This window comes from Takifugu rubripes, chromosome 3 (assembly GCF_901000725.2).
Source record: "Takifugu rubripes chromosome 3, fTakRub1.2, whole genome shotgun sequence".
Taxonomy (NCBI): domain Eukaryota; kingdom Metazoa; phylum Chordata; class Actinopteri; order Tetraodontiformes; family Tetraodontidae; genus Takifugu; species Takifugu rubripes.
In genome coordinates, this window is record NC_042287.1 from 10,154,859 (window position 1) to 10,174,680 (window position 19,822).

Here is a 19,822-nt window from a genome sequence, read left to right on the forward strand (position 1 = left end):
TCAAAAGGGTGTGATTGGAAGATTGTTCTTCAGAGAACAGACGGTGATGTCATCTGGGTCATCAAACCTTTTTTTTTTTTTAATAGCCTCCAAAATCAAAACCAGTGCAGCCTCTTTCCTCCACTTCTCTATCTCTCCTATCAGCCCACACTGCAGAGAAAACAGTTTGCTTTGGCTGTTTTTTTTCCTCCTGCTTCCTCCTCCTCTTCCTCCTCCACTGCTCTCTTCATTTTCTTCATTTTTTCCTCTCTCTCTCTCCAACATCTGCTGACCCATTTTAGAAAAACCCAAGAAGCAGAGAGAAGAGGAGAAGTTCACAGACCCGAGTGCGGTGCTGCGAGAGACTTTGACAGCAAAGATGTGTGAATACGAGCCGCGCACATGCCGCAGCCGTTTCCTCCAAGGACTGACAGAATTTTCTGATCACCTATTTTAGTATAGGAAAAGGTTCTAAACTACAGACGTAAACAGATGCACGTTGCACCGATGGATTTCATGGATCATGTAACAGTTTAAATTATCGCAACTAGAGAGGAACATTTTACTGGCCCGAAGTTGCATCCGTCAGGCTGCAGCGTTGAGTCATCCGTACTACATACTGTATGTCAGATATGTCCGCAGCAGCCAGTAACTCAAATGGAGTCGAAATAATCTCTTAATGGCCGGACGTCAAACCGATTCTTACATTTGTCTGCAGCAGCCGTAAAGGAAAACCACAAAGATTCCCAGTCCTGGTGCTATTTATCCTTCCCAAACTAACCACATACATCCTAAAATGAAAAACTAGTCCTTGAAAGTGACGAAAGCTTCCAGCACTGCGGTTTGTGTCCACAATCGGAGCATTAACTTCTAATGCACCAAAGACAGCAGCTCCTCCATATGGGTGACGCTAGCATATTAGCAGGCCTCCTGCAGCCGCTGCCTCTGCCTCTAATCCAGCATGATTTACATTCAATAACCTGCCAGCGTAGGGATTTCTGCACAAAATGCAATGCCAAGAATAAACTGCCATGCTCACAGAGGACCAACCTGCTGCCAGAGGATCTATCATTTGTCAACAATTTTTGTCAGACTAGAAATCCTGCTGACTTGATGTGAACGATAGTTTACGTGCAGGCCTGCGTCTTTGCAGACATACTGTACATGCAGAGACGGGGGATTTAACAGTGCTAAAGAGGCTAAAGAAAGCTTTACATTGTACAAGCTAAAACATAATTTACATCTGCACATTTGAGTGCACGTAGATGCAGGTCTTAGATCAGATGTTTACCTGAAGAGTAAATCCTAACCAAGCCAAATGCTAATCCATAAAGAGAACATGAAAAAGTACTCTTCTGTTCCCTTTCCCCCCCTCTGCATATACACATGTGTATCTAAAAATACACTGCTTTTACTCTGATTCGATACGTAAGTTCCGAAGTAACATACTGCATCAAGGGCAGTGAATACCTTGGATACCTTGAATTTGCCTTGAAAGGTAGTGAAGTGGAATTCTATGGTTAGAAAAAAGGGAAATGATCAGCTGAAGCATCACAAGTTTACAACTAATCAAAGTAAAAGTGGGCTTGAAGCACAAACAACCACCAGCTATAAAGAGCACAGCAGGAAATAATCGTTAAAGTTGCCACAACACAGGAATATATTAGCAGAATCCGCAACAACTAACTGGAGGGGACAATACGGAGGATTAAAGGAGTATAGAGCAGGGACAATGGAGCTGAACTCTGGACTCTCTGCTCCATTTTGGGAAGTTGTTGGCTGTGAATTACAATAAGCTTGCCTCACACTGGCAGTAACCATTTCCTGCCTCGTCTGTCAGTGGAAGAAGAGCATTACTGTGCAAATCAGAGAGGGAAATAACACAACAGAACTTCTGTCTTTATACCCACCGGCATTGAATAGTAATACAGTAATGTTTGACCTAAATGAAACGGCCTCATCCAACATTTTTCTGCTTATTGCTAATGAAGGCATCTATCCCATCAGTCACCGGATGAGAGGCAGCATACACCCTGGCCTGGTCACCAGTCCGACCTAGGACATGTACAACATTCACTCATGCACTCACAGGTTGTAATCTTAAGTGCACTATTAAGCTAATGTGCATGTTCTTGCACTGTAGGAGGACACTAGGAACCCACACAGGAACAGGCTTGGTTTTTTTCTTAACTGTCCTATTTAGACATATGAGTCAACACTAACCAACTCACTCACGTGATATTTTTTAGTCCATAGAGTCACTTCTTTTAATCTTTATGTTTGATTTTGGCTAAAGGGCATCTTTTGACAGGTGAACTCTCACTAAATCTAAAACAGAAAGACAACATGCTTGGTCATCTCTGCAGTGTCGATGTAAATGCTGCTATAGCAGTGACCCGATGTGATTACCACAGATAAATGTCAGTATTTTGCTTTGTCGAGCAGATTCTTTCCGTAGATCTGGAAGACGGCCACGGAAACTAGCTCAACATAAAGAATTTAGCAGCATACTGGACAATGGAGGGGGAAAGAAAGAGGGAAAATTACAACCCTCACATCTATTAGAGGGTAGAGAGAGCATAATTACATTATTGCTCTAAATGGTGTCATCCATTAGCAATGATATCAGTGTACGATTACAGGGAGTCTTTGTTGTTACAGTCTTCACTCCAGCTCTTGCATTAAAAAAACTGAGTGATGAGATTCTCCCACACTGAAACGAACATTCTGGGCAGCTTTGTTGGGACTCTAATGCAGCGAGTGCGCGTCTGCGTTGAGGCAAGATTAAACATTTTAGTGGCTTTAGTGGCTGGTGCGTCACCTCAAAATAATTCCGCAAATAGAAAGACAAACCCGATCCTCAGATGTGGCGCTGCTTATTTGACCGAACGCCACTTGCGATTCATGCTTCCCCACCAACGTTCTAACTTTTGGGACCGCCACGGCCCACCCCTCCCTCCTGTAGTTATGCAATGACCTTAAATTTGGATCTCCTGTCGCTCTTTTGTCCGGAGCATAAAGGCCCGCTTTTCTTCTTGCTCAACGGGATCCACCGCAGCCCCTGCCTGACTCCTATAATGTCTGCTGTCAGCTCAAATAAATATGTTGTGTGGGGTGACAGGAGGGCCTGCCCACCAGCCGACTCTCCAGCCCTAGAATAACAATTTCTAACTGTATGCATAACAGGAGCGGCGTTGTGTCAAACACTAATGAGGGCGTCAGACAAGACCTCCAGAATAAAACACAAAACTTTTTTACGATGAGGAATTCCAGAATTGTGGCAACACCAGTTCTAACATATAATAATCATTACAAGTTTCCAGTGCAGTTGGGACATTATTATTTAATGTCAATCATGGCTACAAGACTGGCTGGTCCCCCATGGAGACCTATAAAATGGCATTGATCATATGAAGTGTGTGTGTGTGTGTCTCTGTGTCGGACTCATCGGTGTTGTCGTCAGAAGTCTACCAGAGGAAAGTCTGAAGATTAGACACGCAGGACCTGTTCGGGTGATAAGAGTCGGCTTCCGCTGTGACTTTGACGGGGAAGACGGGAATGGGTCGCAGGACAGAAACAGAGAGGGGGACCAGGGACCAGCAGTGTGAAGGAGACAGCCAAGTGGTGCCTGCATGGCGTGAGAAAGCTCTGTGTTGTCTGCCTGTTGATAGGCTGCTGAAGTCGAGGAGGGCTCAGGGCTGCAGACCAGAGGGATTTACAGGGCTTTGCTCCTTCCTCTGTGGAAGCAGCATGTCAGCCATTACAGGCCCTCCGAACAACGTGTGGTGCCCCCTGCGAGCGCAGCTACACAACTTTACAGTAAAAAGCTGTTTCTAAAGAACATGAATCCGAGGTTTACAAAGCCAGTTCTATTCCCCCCCTCGGTCCGAATGCTAATCTGCTCATTTTCTCTTGTATAAAAGGCTTTCATTCCCTCAGATCATCCCTTCTCCCCATTCTTTCGGGCTGCCATCGTATCCTACCACCTCAGCAGTCGTCTCCTCCTGGTAGCCCTGGAGAGACTGCTGGAGCATGACAGCCAGATGAGCTAGACAAAAGGATGAGGCTGGCCGGCGTCCAGAGGGGGCTCAAGGGCAGGACATCGCCAGATAACCTCGCTGTGTGGCCCACAGCCGCCTCAGGCAGCTGTATGGAGATGATAACTCCATCTTCTCTGACCTTCGTACCGGTGCAGCCCAGGGCTACTGACTGACTGAGGTCCTATTGAAGCCCAATAAAATAATTTACTAAAACCGTCAGGATTCCATTGCTTGCAAGTCTATCATGTCTATTTAGGTGTGAAACACTTGCGGAGGTCAACAGAAAGTATTTAAATTGATTTAAAATGACAGTAGGAGAGCAGGAAGTGGCTTGTCATTTACAAGTGTTGCCTTCTCAGACGTATCAGCTCAGTTTGTGCTGCGGTTGGAAAGACGAGCAGCGTATTTGCACGACCAAAACGTTTCATCAGCCAACACCAAGAAACCCTCTAAAGAAACTTTTGACAAGCCATCGTCAAAAAAGTTGATGACGGCGATGATGAAAGGGAGTCAAACACTCATGACGGTAAAAGTGCTTAGATGTTGGGGCTCATGCGCACATCTGTTCCCCTTCGCTGGTCACACAATGAACGTGGTTCAAGTGAGCTCCGTAATTGCTGACAGACTTGGGACAGAGACAGGGAGTCAGTGTTTTTGACAACAGCGGTTGTGAGCTGTGAAATTTAATTAAAGCCATGACACAGCGGTTTGGGTTCTCGCAAATGAGGCGATGGAGAAATGCAACCAGAATGCACGCAAAAAATGATTCAATGATAATTATGCTCAACGGGCCACACGCGAATGACTTCAAGCGAGATGCCATTAAAAAAAATGAGCAGCGCGCAAGAGTGTCTCCTTATTAAGCTCAGAGAAGAGGACTGAACCAAACGATATGGAGTGAAGAATACGCCAATGACTAACAGTAACGAAGAAAAACATTTTTGAAAAGTAGGCAAAAGGCAAGTGTCAATCGCTTCCTGAGCCTGTGTGAAAATGAGGTGGGCTGGCTGGTCTGAAACCAATTGAAGAAGAGAGGCTGCAGCCTTCCCTGGGAGAGGATACCAGGCTCACACCTGCAGAGAGCGGCCTGTCGAGGCAGACTGCTGATAACTGTCTGTTCTGTAGGCTCCAGAACAGACGTGCACGTTGGGGGTCTGAAGGCTACAAAAGCCCTACAGCTGATAACCTGCCAGACACCCCCTGCTGATCCATTAAAGGTCCCGTGGCATGAAGTTTTCTACTTATATAGTTTTCTAATATGATACGAGTTTCCCCAGGCAGCCTTTGGTCTCCCAGTGGATCAGAATGGCATATATATTTTCGTTTTTGCCAGGTCAGAAATCATTGCCCAGCCCATGAGAACATCAGCTGAGCTATGTCTGCCCTACCGTGGGTGCAACACATGGATCTATTAAGAGAAAAGGATACCATGTTGGGAAGGAGTTGAAGTTGCCGAGTGGCACATGAAGCAAAAAATGCTGTACTACCAGATCTGAGAAAAAGGCTTGCGCATTCGACTGTTTCCATCAATGGCCAGTTTTGGGCTGATTGTGGCCGGTGACCACAAACATGGCCATTACGAGGAGGCAGCTTAAGTAAATTAGAATGTAAAATATAACAATTTAATAACAACCTACAGGAGAACTAATATCAAATAGCAACAGGTTTCTGTTGGTGTTCATCTGCAGAATAGCTCTGGTGATGAGCTACTATATATCAGGTTGTTAGTTTACATTGCAAAGATTAAGATGAGGTATTATTTTTTTGAATATTATAGGGTGTTGAGTTACTGAGCCGTTAATGTCAAATCTGTGAATATCTTTCTAACTTAACTCCAGTCTAAACAGGGACCATAGCAACTTAAGACCGCACCTATCGCTGATATTCATTAATCTGACAGAATGAAATGTCAATAACAAGGCTTTTAATTTCATTTTTTAAAATTTTGTGGCCGATGGAGGCACTTGAAAAACGCCATTTTTGCAGTACCACATTTGGACAGGAAGCTTATTGCTTAAAAATCTTTGTGGGACTGGTTCGCAGTGGCAGAAAAAGACCTTGGATTCAGTATCAGGAGACCTCTACAGCCTATATAACAGCCTCCAAAAGAAGCGTGCCAAGGGACCTTTAAAGGTGATGAGCCATGTCTGCTCCAGTGGCTCCTGGGCCCACAGGCTAAAAGATTTTATCGGGCATCGTTGACCCTTAGTATCAGCCACCGGCGTACCCACAGCATGTCAGCGCCTGATGTGATGCAACATTACCATCCCAACAATGCTACCGAGATCCCTCGTTAGTTGCTCAGCATAATTACAGCACTGGTGAATGGTTGAAGAACAACAGGAAATTACAGCTTCAGGCACGGAGAGGCGTGGACTTTCGCCCCACGTGCGGATCAAAGATCCAAGACGGAACAAACACACAAACCACTCTGTCGGTTAATTCAGTGCTAACAGGCAGAAGGAAAATTAAAATATAAAATGCAAGTCACTGTTTGCACGTCATCACCTCAGTGTTCAAACCGCACATGCACTCTGGGAACATGGTGTGATCCTGTGCCAAGATAAACACAGAGATAAGTGACATATCAAGTAGCCGCTGAGGACGAATAAAGGAAGAATAAAGGAATGGCGGTTTTGTCTTGTGCAATCACAGCCAGCGGTCTCTGTAAACTAAGTTTGTAGTCAGTAATTAACTGGAACGACAGGTTATGTAGTGATTACACCAGCATGTACCTCTCCAATTCCTGTCAACAATAACACAGTAAAGAGGCTTCGCGGTTTGGGGTGGGGGGCAAGTCGAGACAAAAGCCAAAACATTTTAGGAAGTTATGCGATTCTATGACAAAAGAGAGTGGTAATGGGTATTTAGAATTTTTCTGACCTATTTTACAAACAACAATACTTTCCTTTCATATAACTGGTCTCTCAAATTCCTTTTTTTTTTTTTAAATTCACATGTTAATGTTTGTTAAAGAAGAAAACATACATGTGAACTGGGCCTTTTTCGACATAAACAGACAAAAACTAGAAGCAGAGGCTGAAAGCAATGTGTTAGACGGCTTTAGGTGAGGCCAAGATGTGGCTTCTCCCATTTTACACATTAGTTTCATCACAGTGTGAGTGAAGAAAAATAAAGTTTTCATTTTGGTCTCATTGGTTGCTTTAATCACAGTGCAAGTTTAAAGTGTTTAAAGTGAGGAGGCGCTGGAACTAAAGGCAAAAGTCATCAGGAAGCCGGCTTCCAATAATTAAGAATTACTAGAGGAACATTTTAAAGAAGAGCTAAAAAATGTGTACAGGTAGTGGGAGAGCAAGCTCTTTTGATTTCTGTGCCAAGTCAGATAAAGCGTGGCAGCTCGGGGGAAGATAACCTTCTGGTCCAACTCGACTTTCTCCATTTCAACACCTACATTCAAATTTGTTGTGCCTACAACTGCGGCTCAGTGACACATCTCCTCACCTGTGCATTTTCACTCCAGAGTGTTGATACTTAAGAGTGTTCTCGCCCGCAATGAGAAGTCCGGGTGTCAACTGCTTGCCTCTGCGTGCCAGACAGAGAATTCCAGCGACGTGACAGATGTGAGGTGCGGCGCGCACGCAGACAGTAAAATCGCCATTAGCGCCCACGAATAAACAGAGCAAAGGGATGTTTACAGGGAAGAGTTTATGGATGGAGCAGCAGGACAGAGGGGCCCGAACGACGAGAGTCTGGAACGGTCGTCCAAACAAGAGCAGACACGTCCATGAACGCTCAGACTAAACACGGATGCACAATCAGGCCCGTCTTTTGATTCACAGCCAGTCCGTTTATTCAGCGCAAACGCCCCGATTCAACCAAAGAGGAATAAAAGGGAGCAGTAACCATGTTTATTCCACCCCTTTGGGAATTTTCTATGTCATTAACGATCACATTTGCTCAAAGGTAACCCATTATTGCAGATTTACTGGGTTAAAGAGAGGCCCAAGAGAGGAGCCGTACTCACAGATATCTGGCGATTCGTCCGAGCCGTCAGGACAGTCCTTCTCTCCATCGCAGCGCCAGCCTTTGGAGATACAGGTCACCTGGTCTTTGCAAACAAACTGCTTGGAGCTGCACGTCTTGGGGTGATCATCTGCTTTGGGAACTGGAGAAGAAAAGGACAACGCTGAAATTTCATCGGCAGGAATGCATTTCAGTCACAAGCGCAGGGGCAGATGCTTTTCTATCTCAAGCTTAAATGAGAATCTCTGAAGGAGGAAGTAACATTTAAAAACTGCTTTATACATTTAAAGCCAACACTGGGGCCTCCACTCCTGTGTATGTTTGTTGTTTCCTCTCTCCTTACAGAAATTTCATTTCATTCCACTTTTTTAAATTCCTGCTATGATGTTTTTCCAACTCTCTTTTTTTTTTTAAAACCACAGAGGCTCTATTATGTGTCACATAACACACACATAACCGGGCATTCATACACCATCGGAGCCATGGGAAACTGCAGAGAGCAGGAGTTCTGGACGCAGGTCGGCACAGATTGTTGAGGTGCACCACAGTCAAGCTGCACCGCGGCAACGCTGAGCAGTGCGACGCTGCTGCCAAACCCCGAACGTTGCAGGTCAAAAGGGGCTCGACCCACTTGCAGTCGACAACGCAGCATCTGTCACTCACTTAAATGTTTAATATACATTTTAAATGACACACTTCACCCAAATTATACAACACACTTATTCTCATCGACCTCTTGCGGTACGTAGCCATGGCGATAGGGTTTATTTACCTTGTATTAAAACACAGCTGCTTAAGAGCTTTCGGCCTCCACCCAAACACAACTTGCTGACAAGTAACAATGAAGTACACGCGTACACTACTTCTGAATGCTAATGTTCTAAATGAGAACATACAGGAAAATACAGTAACTTTTATCCAGCAGGTAAATAAAGGACCACAGAAAGTGGTTTCAAGTAGAAGGTTGTTGGTGCTGTTCTGGAAGGACAACGTAGAAGGGCTCATTGTGATTCTCAGCAGGGACCGAGCCCTCTCTGGCCCCGGATGACTTGCCTCCCCTATGTTCTTGGCAGACAGAGAGGTGTTGAGGGTGGGGAGGGGGAAACACTGCAAAGGGGGTTTGGATGTGACTGAAATGGTAAGCGAGCACGGGGCTGGAGTATCATTAAAATCACGTTCTCTTCAGCCACCTTGACTCTAAGGGGCAGGGGTTTCTCGCCCTCATCTGTATTTCATGTGGCGCCGAGGTGTGCGTATACGTTGAGCTCCAGCACCAGCAGCGTCATGGTTGTGTAATTACAATTAGAAGCAGCAGGGCTGCAGGGATCAGATCCCAGCTTTCCCGTATACGCACCACCACATTTGGGGAGGGGACATTAGAAACTCAGAGCCGCCGCCATGTCGGCCTCGCCCTTATTACAGCAGCAGGAACAGAGCCAAGACAGTAAAATAGTCCAAAGAACTAAAGGAAGAGATTTAAACCACCACAACTGATAGTCTTGCATGTAAAATATGAGAATACTCTAAGAATAAGATATATATTCTCTTTTTTGTTTTCCTGTTGCCTTATAATCATCAATTTAAACACTTGTTTCCGCCCCTCAGGTGGAACTTAATTATCACACATACTGTCCCCATCACAGTATCCAATAAAATCAGACCACCACTAAGTGAAGGCATCACTCTGGGTTTGTGGAACATGTGCGAGGCAATGGGCCTACAGGGGACGCAAGACAGGAAATACAACATCGCCAGTTCTAATTTCATCACCACTGCATGAGCCAGCACAAAATGGCCGCAAAGGGGAGAACCTTGAACCCTGATTGGAGGCCATAGAAAGGAAGGGGTTAGAGACAGAGGGGAGAGGCTGTGTGAAATATCTCAAACGGATACAGGAATTGTTCAATCAGCCAGTAATGTTACACTGCTCGTCGTAGCGTTTAATGGCAATCTCATTTCCTGATTACATACCTAATCATCTTGAAAACATATGAAGGCCGGTGTGACGAATTACCTCTAAACTGTCTTTCAGTTTGTCTTTGCTGAGTGTGTGTTGGTCTTTATAACCAACAGAGCTTCTTGGACCATTAACGATGACGTTCCACTGGCAATGTTCCAGTGGTAACATTCTTGTACCTTGGAGGTGACCTCGACCATTAACCTGGGATAATCAACCATCAACCAGTCACAAAGCAGTCATCTTAGGTGGCTGACCCCCACCACCACCTCTATTCATGTGACCCTAACAACTGGCGTGATGGCAGGGTCATTAACAACTCGCTGGATCACCTCAAAGGTTTCAGCCTCTTAAAGGTTGAAAAACCTTATGAACCTTAAACAAGTCCAGGTGCCTACTGTAACGTTTTAACACGACCTGGACAACCGACGCAGTCTTCCTCAGAAAAGCAAAAAAGGCAACACTAATGTAAGAAAACCTCAACTACTTAATAGTTTAGAACAAATAATCTGAAATTAGGATGCGGAATTATCTTAATAAGGGTGAAAATATAGTAAACACAAACCCCGCAAAAATGCTGAGACAGCAATAGAGGGAAAGTCTGTAAAACTGCCTGAGAGGGCATCTCCATTAGACATGGGATTAGTGTTTCTGCCCAACTAATCACCTAATTGTCCACAGTCAACTAAACATCTCATTTCAAGCCTCTTCCTGGAGAAAGAAGACATTTAGGGATGCTTCCATAGGATGTTTGTGGAAGGGAAAACAGGACTGCAAACAATCTTGTCAAATCAGCCAAACGCAGTGACCAAAAAGTCCACGACAGCAGGCACCGATTTGGCAGCCGAGCAACCGGGGCCTTCACCAGCCGGGACGCAAAGCTGACCCACTTCTCTCTGCCCCGATCTGTCCCTTTCATTCTGGCCATCCCTGCTCGGCCAAATCAGGTCCAGATCCACGAAGCACATTCCAGCACCTTTAAATCAATGTCATGTGTACAGCTTTGCCTTAAAAAAGAAAAAAAGAAAAAAGATAATCAGTTACAGACGCGCAGCCGCATTCCCAGAAACCAAACTGCTTGTCTTTTATTGTCCGACAGAGAATTATGTGTTTGCTCCAACAATGAATGACTTGGACGGATTAGTATTTCTGCTAAAGAGGACCATTTTGGTTAATTCAGTCCTGCAAGTTTACTTTGTTTAACCGCATCACACCACCAGGACAATGACTGTTGTCCAGATGGACACAGAACTGAGGCCAGAACGTTCATGCAACCTGCTACATGACAACACCACAAACAGGAACACGGAACGGCTCACATGAATGAGTGGATCTCTGGCAGGCTGCTGTGGTTCCAACAGAAAGCTGGATACAGGACTGGTTGTCCTCATCCTTCACTTCTCCTTCCCACTAAGGAGCGCCGCGTTTCGACGAGCGGAGAAAAAGTAAACCGACTACAGTATGTAATTAGACCCCCCGAGGTCGGGCTTGAAGTGATTCCTGCACGCTTGGTTTAACGCGATTTCAAAGCGAATCCGAGCGTCGCAGGTAGAATTCCCGACCAAAGGAATGTGGATTCTACTGAGCTGCATGTTGTGCAGATTTGTGCGGAGGGTAATCAAAATATTTCAGCCCCATTTCATCTGTAGAACTTTGTATATTTTTGTTTAGGAGGGTGGTGTGAGCAATGAACGCCATCACGTGGCTCCAGCCTTTGAGACTGAATTAACTTCTCCAGTGGCCACGCTGTGCAGACCGCTGGGGGTCACACTTAGCTTTGTGTCCGGACAATCCGTACACATGCACACTTTTATCCACTTCTGTGCACATACAGCATCCACAGGCATTTTCATTTTAAAACAACACAAACAAAGAGAGTGGAGATGCATGAAGCGTTCACAGAGCCCTGTTTTTGCAACCATTGCGTCACAAAAAAGCCTGCAGGGTTACGAGGCTCGGCGGGACATCGCAGACCAGAAGAGTCAAGAGAACCAAGTGATGGATGCGCGTAAAGATAAGCATACGTCGGCGCCTTCTGCAGAGTTCAGAAGAGCACAGCTGTGTGCACCCACTGGGAAAATAACCTGAACCACATTTACAAGGCACCCAAAAAAAACTATAAGCAGCACAAATCAAAGGTTGGACCACATTAAATGAGGCATCTGTGAATCATCTCTTTTCTAAGCTATCAAAAATATGTCAGGCATTTGGAGGGGAGAGGTATGGATTTGGTATGTTGCTAAATGGCTAGCGGAAATGTAAAGTATTTACAGGAACTCCACCAAAGCGGATCTGAATGAAAGCCTCATTACATACAAATATAGGGAAAAACATTCCTGAAGCTGGGAAAAGAAACAAGTCCACATCGTACACAGATAATATCTTTCTCAGCGGTGCCACAGAAAGGGTAAGCCTAATTTTACCACAGCACTGCAACGTTGACCAACAGTGAATGAGGAGTGTTTCCATTTTTCTTATGATTAAACCAGGGAAAGTTTTTCTGGGACATTTATTAACCGACACATTTAAGGAAGTAAAAGTTTAGGACAGGGTTAAAATTTTACAATATCTGCCCAATTTTATTGGTCTACTACAGTATTAAGAATGATGCCTTAAACCAATAAAGGTGAGTATTATTGGCATCAAACACAACTCTAAAGATTAGGAGAACTTTCTGACTGCTGCTCATTATCTTTTTGATTTGTGTGCAGTTTGATGATAACATCTCCCGCCACGCTGCTGAAGTGTTCTCAGCTGCTGGAGCGTCACAGGAACTTAAAGGAATCTCTGCCAAACTGTGAGCAGATCTGTTGGTTTCAAACGCCACTGAAACCCATGCTTCAGTCCACCTTCAAAGTCAACGATGGATCTGCATCTATCTGATCACCTGGCCTGCCAGCTGCCATGTCAAACCAGGGCCCCAGCTAGTAAAATCAAACACAGAGCTGGCAGGCGAGGTGCACGCCGGCGGCAGTTGACGGTCTCCAGAAACTCTTAACCTGTGTGGTCCTTTGGAGGCCTCTGGTGAGGAGTTCGTTATTCTGACAGCGGTAAGAGGCCTCAAACACAACACTCAAAGCAAGCCCACGTGTGCAGGGTAAACAAGACCCGTCAATCGGAACATTTTTCAGATGTGACACATCTTTAATCTCATCACATGAAAGCAATAAGTGGACAGACGACTACACCAGCTCCTAAAGTCCTGTGGATCCTACAGATCTGCTGTAACACACTCCCACACTCCATATTTCCTTAAAGCAGCCAGTTCCTTTTTTGGCCTCAGACATGGAAAAAAAAAAAAAAGAGTCAACAGTGATGCTAGCAATAAACAGTGATTACTGCGCACCACAAAGCAACAAGCACTCTTTTAATCTGCGCTCTCATGCCTTCAGCACACCAGGAACCACGGCTAAGACGCACAGCAGTCAGACCGCCGCCTTCACTTGCAGCGGGGTGGATTGAAGTGCATGGAATGGAGGGGGAAAAGAGGAATGCACCCCTTTTATCAGGGGTTTGCACCTTAAAGGCACCGTCACCGGATGTGAGGTGGGCTCAGCTGCCCCTGACCGCTCCATTAAAAACGACCTGCTGAATTTGTTCGGGAGGCGCTGCATTTTCCCCAGATGTTTCCACTGACACTTGAGGGGAAGAATGTAAGTCAAGTTCCCCTTAAAAATGGGTCAGGCGAACGCTGCTCAGGAATTCAGCGTCCGCAGGCCCAGATTTACACTCTGCACCGCCGGGAGGGCTCTGCCCATAAAGTTTGTACTGAGGTGTGAGCTGAGCGACTTATCCAACATGGACCACTTGGTGACATAAATCCTATGTGTTACATAATGTGTTTGGAAAGCAGGGATGAATCAAGTCATCACAGTAAGGATGAAATGAGGTAATGAACTCTATATTCGCCAGTCTGGAAACAACTTTTTGGGAGGGAATTGCACACGAATGCGTCACTTCCTCGCTAATCTGGCCCAGGTCAAGCCCGAGGGTTCGGATGTGCTCACTGGGCCGTTTTCTACCTTTCCGGTGCTCCTGCCGGTGACGTAACGTGCACAGAGCGCCTCCATTTCTGCCCGCCCGCCTGTTACGCAACCGGCCGCTACAGAGCTCGTTTGAGTGAAGTCCTGAAGTTTATTCTCGCCTCACCCGCCCTCACCCTGCAGCTCTTCGGCTGGGTCACCCCCACTCCCCCACCGACACATCAGAGCTGAATTAATGGTTTCCCTGTGTCCAGATGTTGCATACTGGGGAGGAGCTCCCACCTGGCCCAACAACCTCCAGCTATACCCAGTAGAGGTTCACCAGTTGACGGAAACTGGAACTTGATGTTGTGGAGTCAACAGAATGTTGGTTAAAAAAGGGAAATGCGCATTAGTTGGTGGCGCTCTAACAAGAGACTGATATCAGCTTCGGCACGTTTTACCTTTGTCACATTCACAAAATGATAATATAGTCCTGGAAGCTTGGAAGAAGCAGGTGTTTGTTGTGAACAAACTCCATTGCCGTTTCTGTAACACACAGAAAACATTTCAGACTGAACTACTCAATGGAGTCCCCCACCATCCGTCACAGGGGCCGCGGTGCATTTAATGTCTCTTACTGCCATCAGGGAATCTGGAGTGATGGCACTCTCAGGGGGGCTTAAAAGGTGACTTCCACCACTTTTCCCTTTCAGTAGGAGTCACCACATGTCTGTCACTAAAAGCCAAAGGTTCCCACTGACTGAGGCTACACGTCGGGACAAGTCAGCGCCATGATCACAGCTCCACAGGCAGACAAACAAACGCTGCCTCATCTGCGCCAAATTCGCCTCGAACACACGCCAAATTCGACCAGACGGGCGGTTCTGGAAGGTCTGGGGACAGACTGATTTGCCGGCTGGTGTTGACTGGTTTGAATGGGAGCCATCAGCTGCAGCCGGATAGATTGTATTAGGAATGGTGTTTTTGTTGAGCGTATTCTTCCCAGTTAGACATGCTGGTTTGCTGAAAAGGGCTGGCTGGCGTTAAGAGGCGCCGTTTTACCTGCTGAATATTCAGTGAATAACCTCACTATCTGCCATCCGAGCGGGAGCAGGCCCATTCTGTCCGAGAGGGGCTTGTTTATTCCGATCAGGCTGCCGATAATCGATGAGACAGCTGTGTGTTCAGCAGGAGGAAACCTTTCTGCAGCATCGGCTTAAACTCTGGCCTGTGCATAGATGCTCTACGGGGGGGGGAAAGTACCACAATGCAGGACAACAATCGGGCTTCTTACCTACGGTTACCCCGTGAGGAGACGAGATCTCCATGCAGAGTATTAATCCCAAGTAGAGCAGCCTCACCGCCATCTCCCGAGCAATGCTCCGTGGCACCGACGTGACAAAAGGATTAGAGAAAGTTGACTGGATTTCTACAACCTTCCAACCCGATCCACCACCTCATCCGAACCTCTCCGGTTGTCCTTTCTGGTTGCGCCCTCAGCCCTGGCACGGTGGCCGCTTCAGACGGACTCCAGCAACAAAAGCCCGAGCAGGCTAGATGCGGTGCAGCGCCACACTCATGTACTTCTAATTGATTATCGGCATTCGAACATGATGCACAGGGTAACCTCCGTCTCTGCTGCTCGCTGCTGCTGGGGGGGCTCGCTTTTCACCACACCATGCCACTGGAATCCTTCACTGGTCCTACAGCCGCCCGGTTCCTCTTCTCTTTATTCCGTGCCGAACAGTGGAGATGGATTTTTTTTAAAGGAGAACAGGCGTCTTTGTTTGTTTGTTTGTTTGTTTCATCCAAGGAGCGACGATGTGCGCTGCGCCCGTGGTTGCATGAGTGGATGGTGGGTCTGTGGCTGCAGCGTGTGGACGAGCCTGTGACGTAAACTCGAAGCCTTAAAAAAAATGGATAACCGAGCGGCAAGCGGCGTGTGCGCATGCCCAAACACGCCTCCTTTTCTCCGATTTCATGCGCTTTTTCGTGCGCGGTGGAGGTGGGAGAGAGAAGCGGCGCGGCCAGAAACTGCAGCTCCGGCTGCAGCCATGTTGGCTCAATATTTATGCAAAGAAATCTGGTCCTTCAGATAAACAGCCGTGAAATCAAGGTTTGCAAAAATATTTTGAACACCAGTCAGTCAAACTGTCGCCTCTTAAAATAATCGGATTTTAAAAAGTTTTTCAAGAGATTTTTGCATGAAGTGGGCAGCATCATAGGAGGCAGATTTAGGTGTCTGTGTGTGTGTGTGGGGGGGGGGGGGATTTTTGAAAGGTGACGAAATGTGCCTCGTCATTTAAAGAATTCTTGATAAGTCAATTCATCCAAGTCCCTGAAAATGTTTTATTCTTTGAACTTGCCATCTCATCTAACGTCATGTTTGCACATTATTTCCACAAATGATTACAAAAACAGGTTGAAGGGGAAAATCCTGTGACGTCCCGACCCTCTCAATTTCACTGTGAACGGCGCCCCCTCGTGGCCATTAAATTAAGACAAACGCTTTGGATATTTTTTGTTTGATTTCTTCCTAAAGTTGTTAACAAGGCAAATATGCTTGAAACTTCGTACACTTTAGCAGAAATGATGTAGGAAAACGTACAAATATGATTCACTTCAACAGTTCGATCGATCAACAACAGACAAATAAAAGGCTGGAGATTTTCTGCAATAATCCAAAATACGAATTGTAATACGAATTTACTTTATAGCCTATTCTGTGCTTTCTACGGCCATTATTTGCACTATTTGACATTAACACAAATAAAATTGGCTGTTTTAATAAGGACTAAATTTTACACCGAATGCTGAAGGGGGGCGCTCCTGAAGGAAAATACCGAACAATCACCGTAAATCTTAACAGAAATGATTAAAATATTCTTCAAAGACGTCAACATTTATGAATGAACATCTCCATTACTGTTACTCGCCTGCAGGGGGCACTACACATCCACACTGCATTTTAACGCGCGGCAAAAATAATAAACGAGAAAAGAACTGGGTAAAATTTTACAAGGAACATCCTCTAAGAATGCTTTGATCTGGGAGTCATTTGGTTCAGACAGCTTCGCCTCCACCACAGACAGACATTCAGAGACTAAAATGCTCATAAATTACTCTTTGTGTGGAGCATGCCTCCCTCTCCCACATGCATTCAATCACGGGTAGTAAAAACTGCCAGTGTGTATTTCACGCTGGTGCCACTGGTGTTAAGACTATTCGTCCATGTCAGGTCTCTTTTTTGCATGCAGAGTTTTGCTCAGAGTCTGAATCAAGGAGGAAGGGGGGGACGGGAATGTGAAGTATGCTAAGAATCTATCCAAAAACATGTCTCTACTGAATTTAGGCTTCTAATTCTATGGAACGCATCCAGACTGTATCCATAAGGAGCTGTGCTTTTGAGTTTCTTTTCTTTCAATCAGTCAAACTTTGCTTCTCAGTGTTTAAATGGAGTTTATGTCAAGAGAGTGTGTTTATTCACACCACCAACTCTCCAGGTGTGTCAACATGATTGCCGGTGTCACCCCAACCTCAGAAAGCCCCTCCAGTGGGAGCACGGTGGAGCATTGTCATCGAGCAGAGTCAGACGCCAGCTTGCTGTGTGGGAGACAGGTTGAAAGAGCGCCAGCGTAAACACTCCCAGACCACATGTTCTCCCAGGGCAGAGGGGCTGGCCTCTCTCCAGGCACATCTGCACACAATCCCTCAGTTTTTGGGGGAGCCAGCCAAGGAGATGAAGCAGGGTGCAGGAAGGAGAGGAGAGTTTCCCAGACAGAGGGAACCTGTAACGGCAGCGCTATTGATGAAGCCGATGACATCTGAGGGAAGCAATGAAAGAATAAAGGTGGCTGGGGAGAGCGTCTACCCTCTGCAGCCCGATGCTGGGTTCACATGTCAAGGTCTGCTTGGCTAATGTCATTACCCAGTCAGCCCAGGGGTCCTTGACGGAAGATGGATGGTTCTGGTTCTGAATGTCACATAGCGAGATGGATGTGTCGCTGCAGTTAATCAGAAACGCCCTGCCTGCACCTTTGCAACCCCCCCCCCCCCCAATAGTCTTTGTAGAAATGACCAGCTGATATTCCAGCTCAGTTTATCCGTCTCTGGCATTTGCTTGTTCCCCTTCAGTTTGCTATTTAGCTGGGTGCGTGTTCCACAGAGAGGTGATTATGGAGCAGGCTATGCTGACAATACCTGAGGAATGCAGAGCATGCACTCACGGCCCCCCAACATGCAACACCCCCCACACACATACACACACCCACACACATGCACACACCCACACACATACAACTCAGCTCTCCTACATGTGCAACCAGCCCCATACAGTCCAATAACAATCACACTCCCAGTCCAAAAGCAGGACATTTTCTCAGGGGTGCATTTGGAGACCACGCAGCTGTTATTTGATATTAACCTTCTGGATAAAACAACACCTGCATCGTCTCCAAATGCACCCCTCATCCGCTAAAGCAGCATAATTCCTAAAAAAGAACAACAACCCAAAGTAATATTGTAGTTTGATTTCTTTAGGAACTCTGCTGCTTGTGTGGATTAATGTTTCAAGGAAGATTGGGGATGTAATCTTAGTTAAAAATCAAACCAGTTCAGTTCAAAAATCCGCATTTGGAAAAAATGGATGTGAACTTTTGCTGTTAAAAGTGAAGTGAGGTTTGATCCGTAATAATCGAGTTCACAGCTTGAATATGTGCAATTTAAATGTGTCCACTCTGATTTTAAACACCTTTTTCTGCTTGTATCCATGATCTGTAGTAACGAAACCTTTAAATCAGTTCCAAATTTTGTCAGGACTTAGCTGAAGTTGTTCTGGGGTCGCTGTGACTGTGTTTACAAGCCATCATTCAGATTCGGTCGGTTGTTTTGTGCAAAACAAGAAAATTGGATGAAAGATGAGTTTCTTTGGTAGAGGAAACTCAGTCTGAAGGCGGTTCCCAGAAGGCCCCCACATTCCCGTCACTGGTGAATCGTGAGTGTGTGTGTGTGAGTGTGTGTGTGTGCGCGTGTGTTCCTGTCTGGCTGAGCCATTTTGCTTACTGAGTCACTCCCCAAACTGTCCTTGAGCTCTGCACAACTCACAGCCCATCTGGCTGAGCACATGCACGCACACACACACATGCACGCATGCGCGTGCGCATACACATCATAACATTGCATAGATTGTTGAAACGGGGGGCTGTGCCGAGTGACCTAATTGTGGTTTGAAAACGTTCCAGTCGGAAAAGCGTCAATATCCGTCTCACCAGAATACTGGCAGGGTGCAGAAGAAGTGTGTTATTATGCAAATGGCATCGCCGCATCACTTTTTGGACTTCGTAAGTGTGTGTGTGTGTGTGTGTGTGTGTGTGTGTGCGTGTGTGTGTGTGTGTGTGTGTGTTCGCACGCAAGTGTGTTGTGAATTCAGCTCTCTGTGACCATCTGACCACATGTGATGAAATCAGAGTGAAATCCCTCCACAATCACACACACACACACACACACACACACACACACACACACACACACACACACACACACAGTGTGCCCGTCCAGCTGAAATTTGCAGCTGCTGTTGTTCTATGCAAATAGCAGCCGTATTAAAGAACACGGCGTATTCGGCCGAGTGAACGTCTGCGTATGTGTTCTTCACTCGGGGCCTCATCAGTCTGGACACGCAAGAAAAAGCGAACGTGTCGGGGGGATTTAGTTCCCCAGCAACTCTTGTTGATGCACATTTTGATTCAGATGACGACAGCTGTCCAAATTCATCACAAATGAGTCACTGGAGGAAATTTGAAGGACAAGATTTGATCCCAGCAGCATTTAAATGCAGCTCCCAGTGTCAGCAGTGTCAAATCCCAGTTTGACCAGTTCCATGACCTCAATGTCATTTT

General features: G+C 46.0%; 1 protein-coding gene across 1 annotated transcript in view; it reads right to left on the minus strand.

Moving 5' to 3' along the window:
* Positions 1-15,810, minus strand: part of lrp1ab (low density lipoprotein receptor-related protein 1Ab) — a 59,308-nt gene extending 43,498 nt beyond the window's left edge. Inside the window, exons 1-2 of the mRNA XM_011621880.2 lie at positions 15,220-15,810; positions 8,005-8,145 (exon numbers count right to left, since the gene is read on the minus strand). Of these exons, the coding sequence (XP_011620182.1) occupies positions 8,005-8,145; positions 15,220-15,292 (214 nt within the window). The 5' untranslated portion in view covers positions 15,293-15,810. The remainder of the gene's footprint in view (positions 1-8,004; positions 8,146-15,219) is intronic.
* Positions 15,811-19,822: the final 4,012 nt, after the last annotated feature.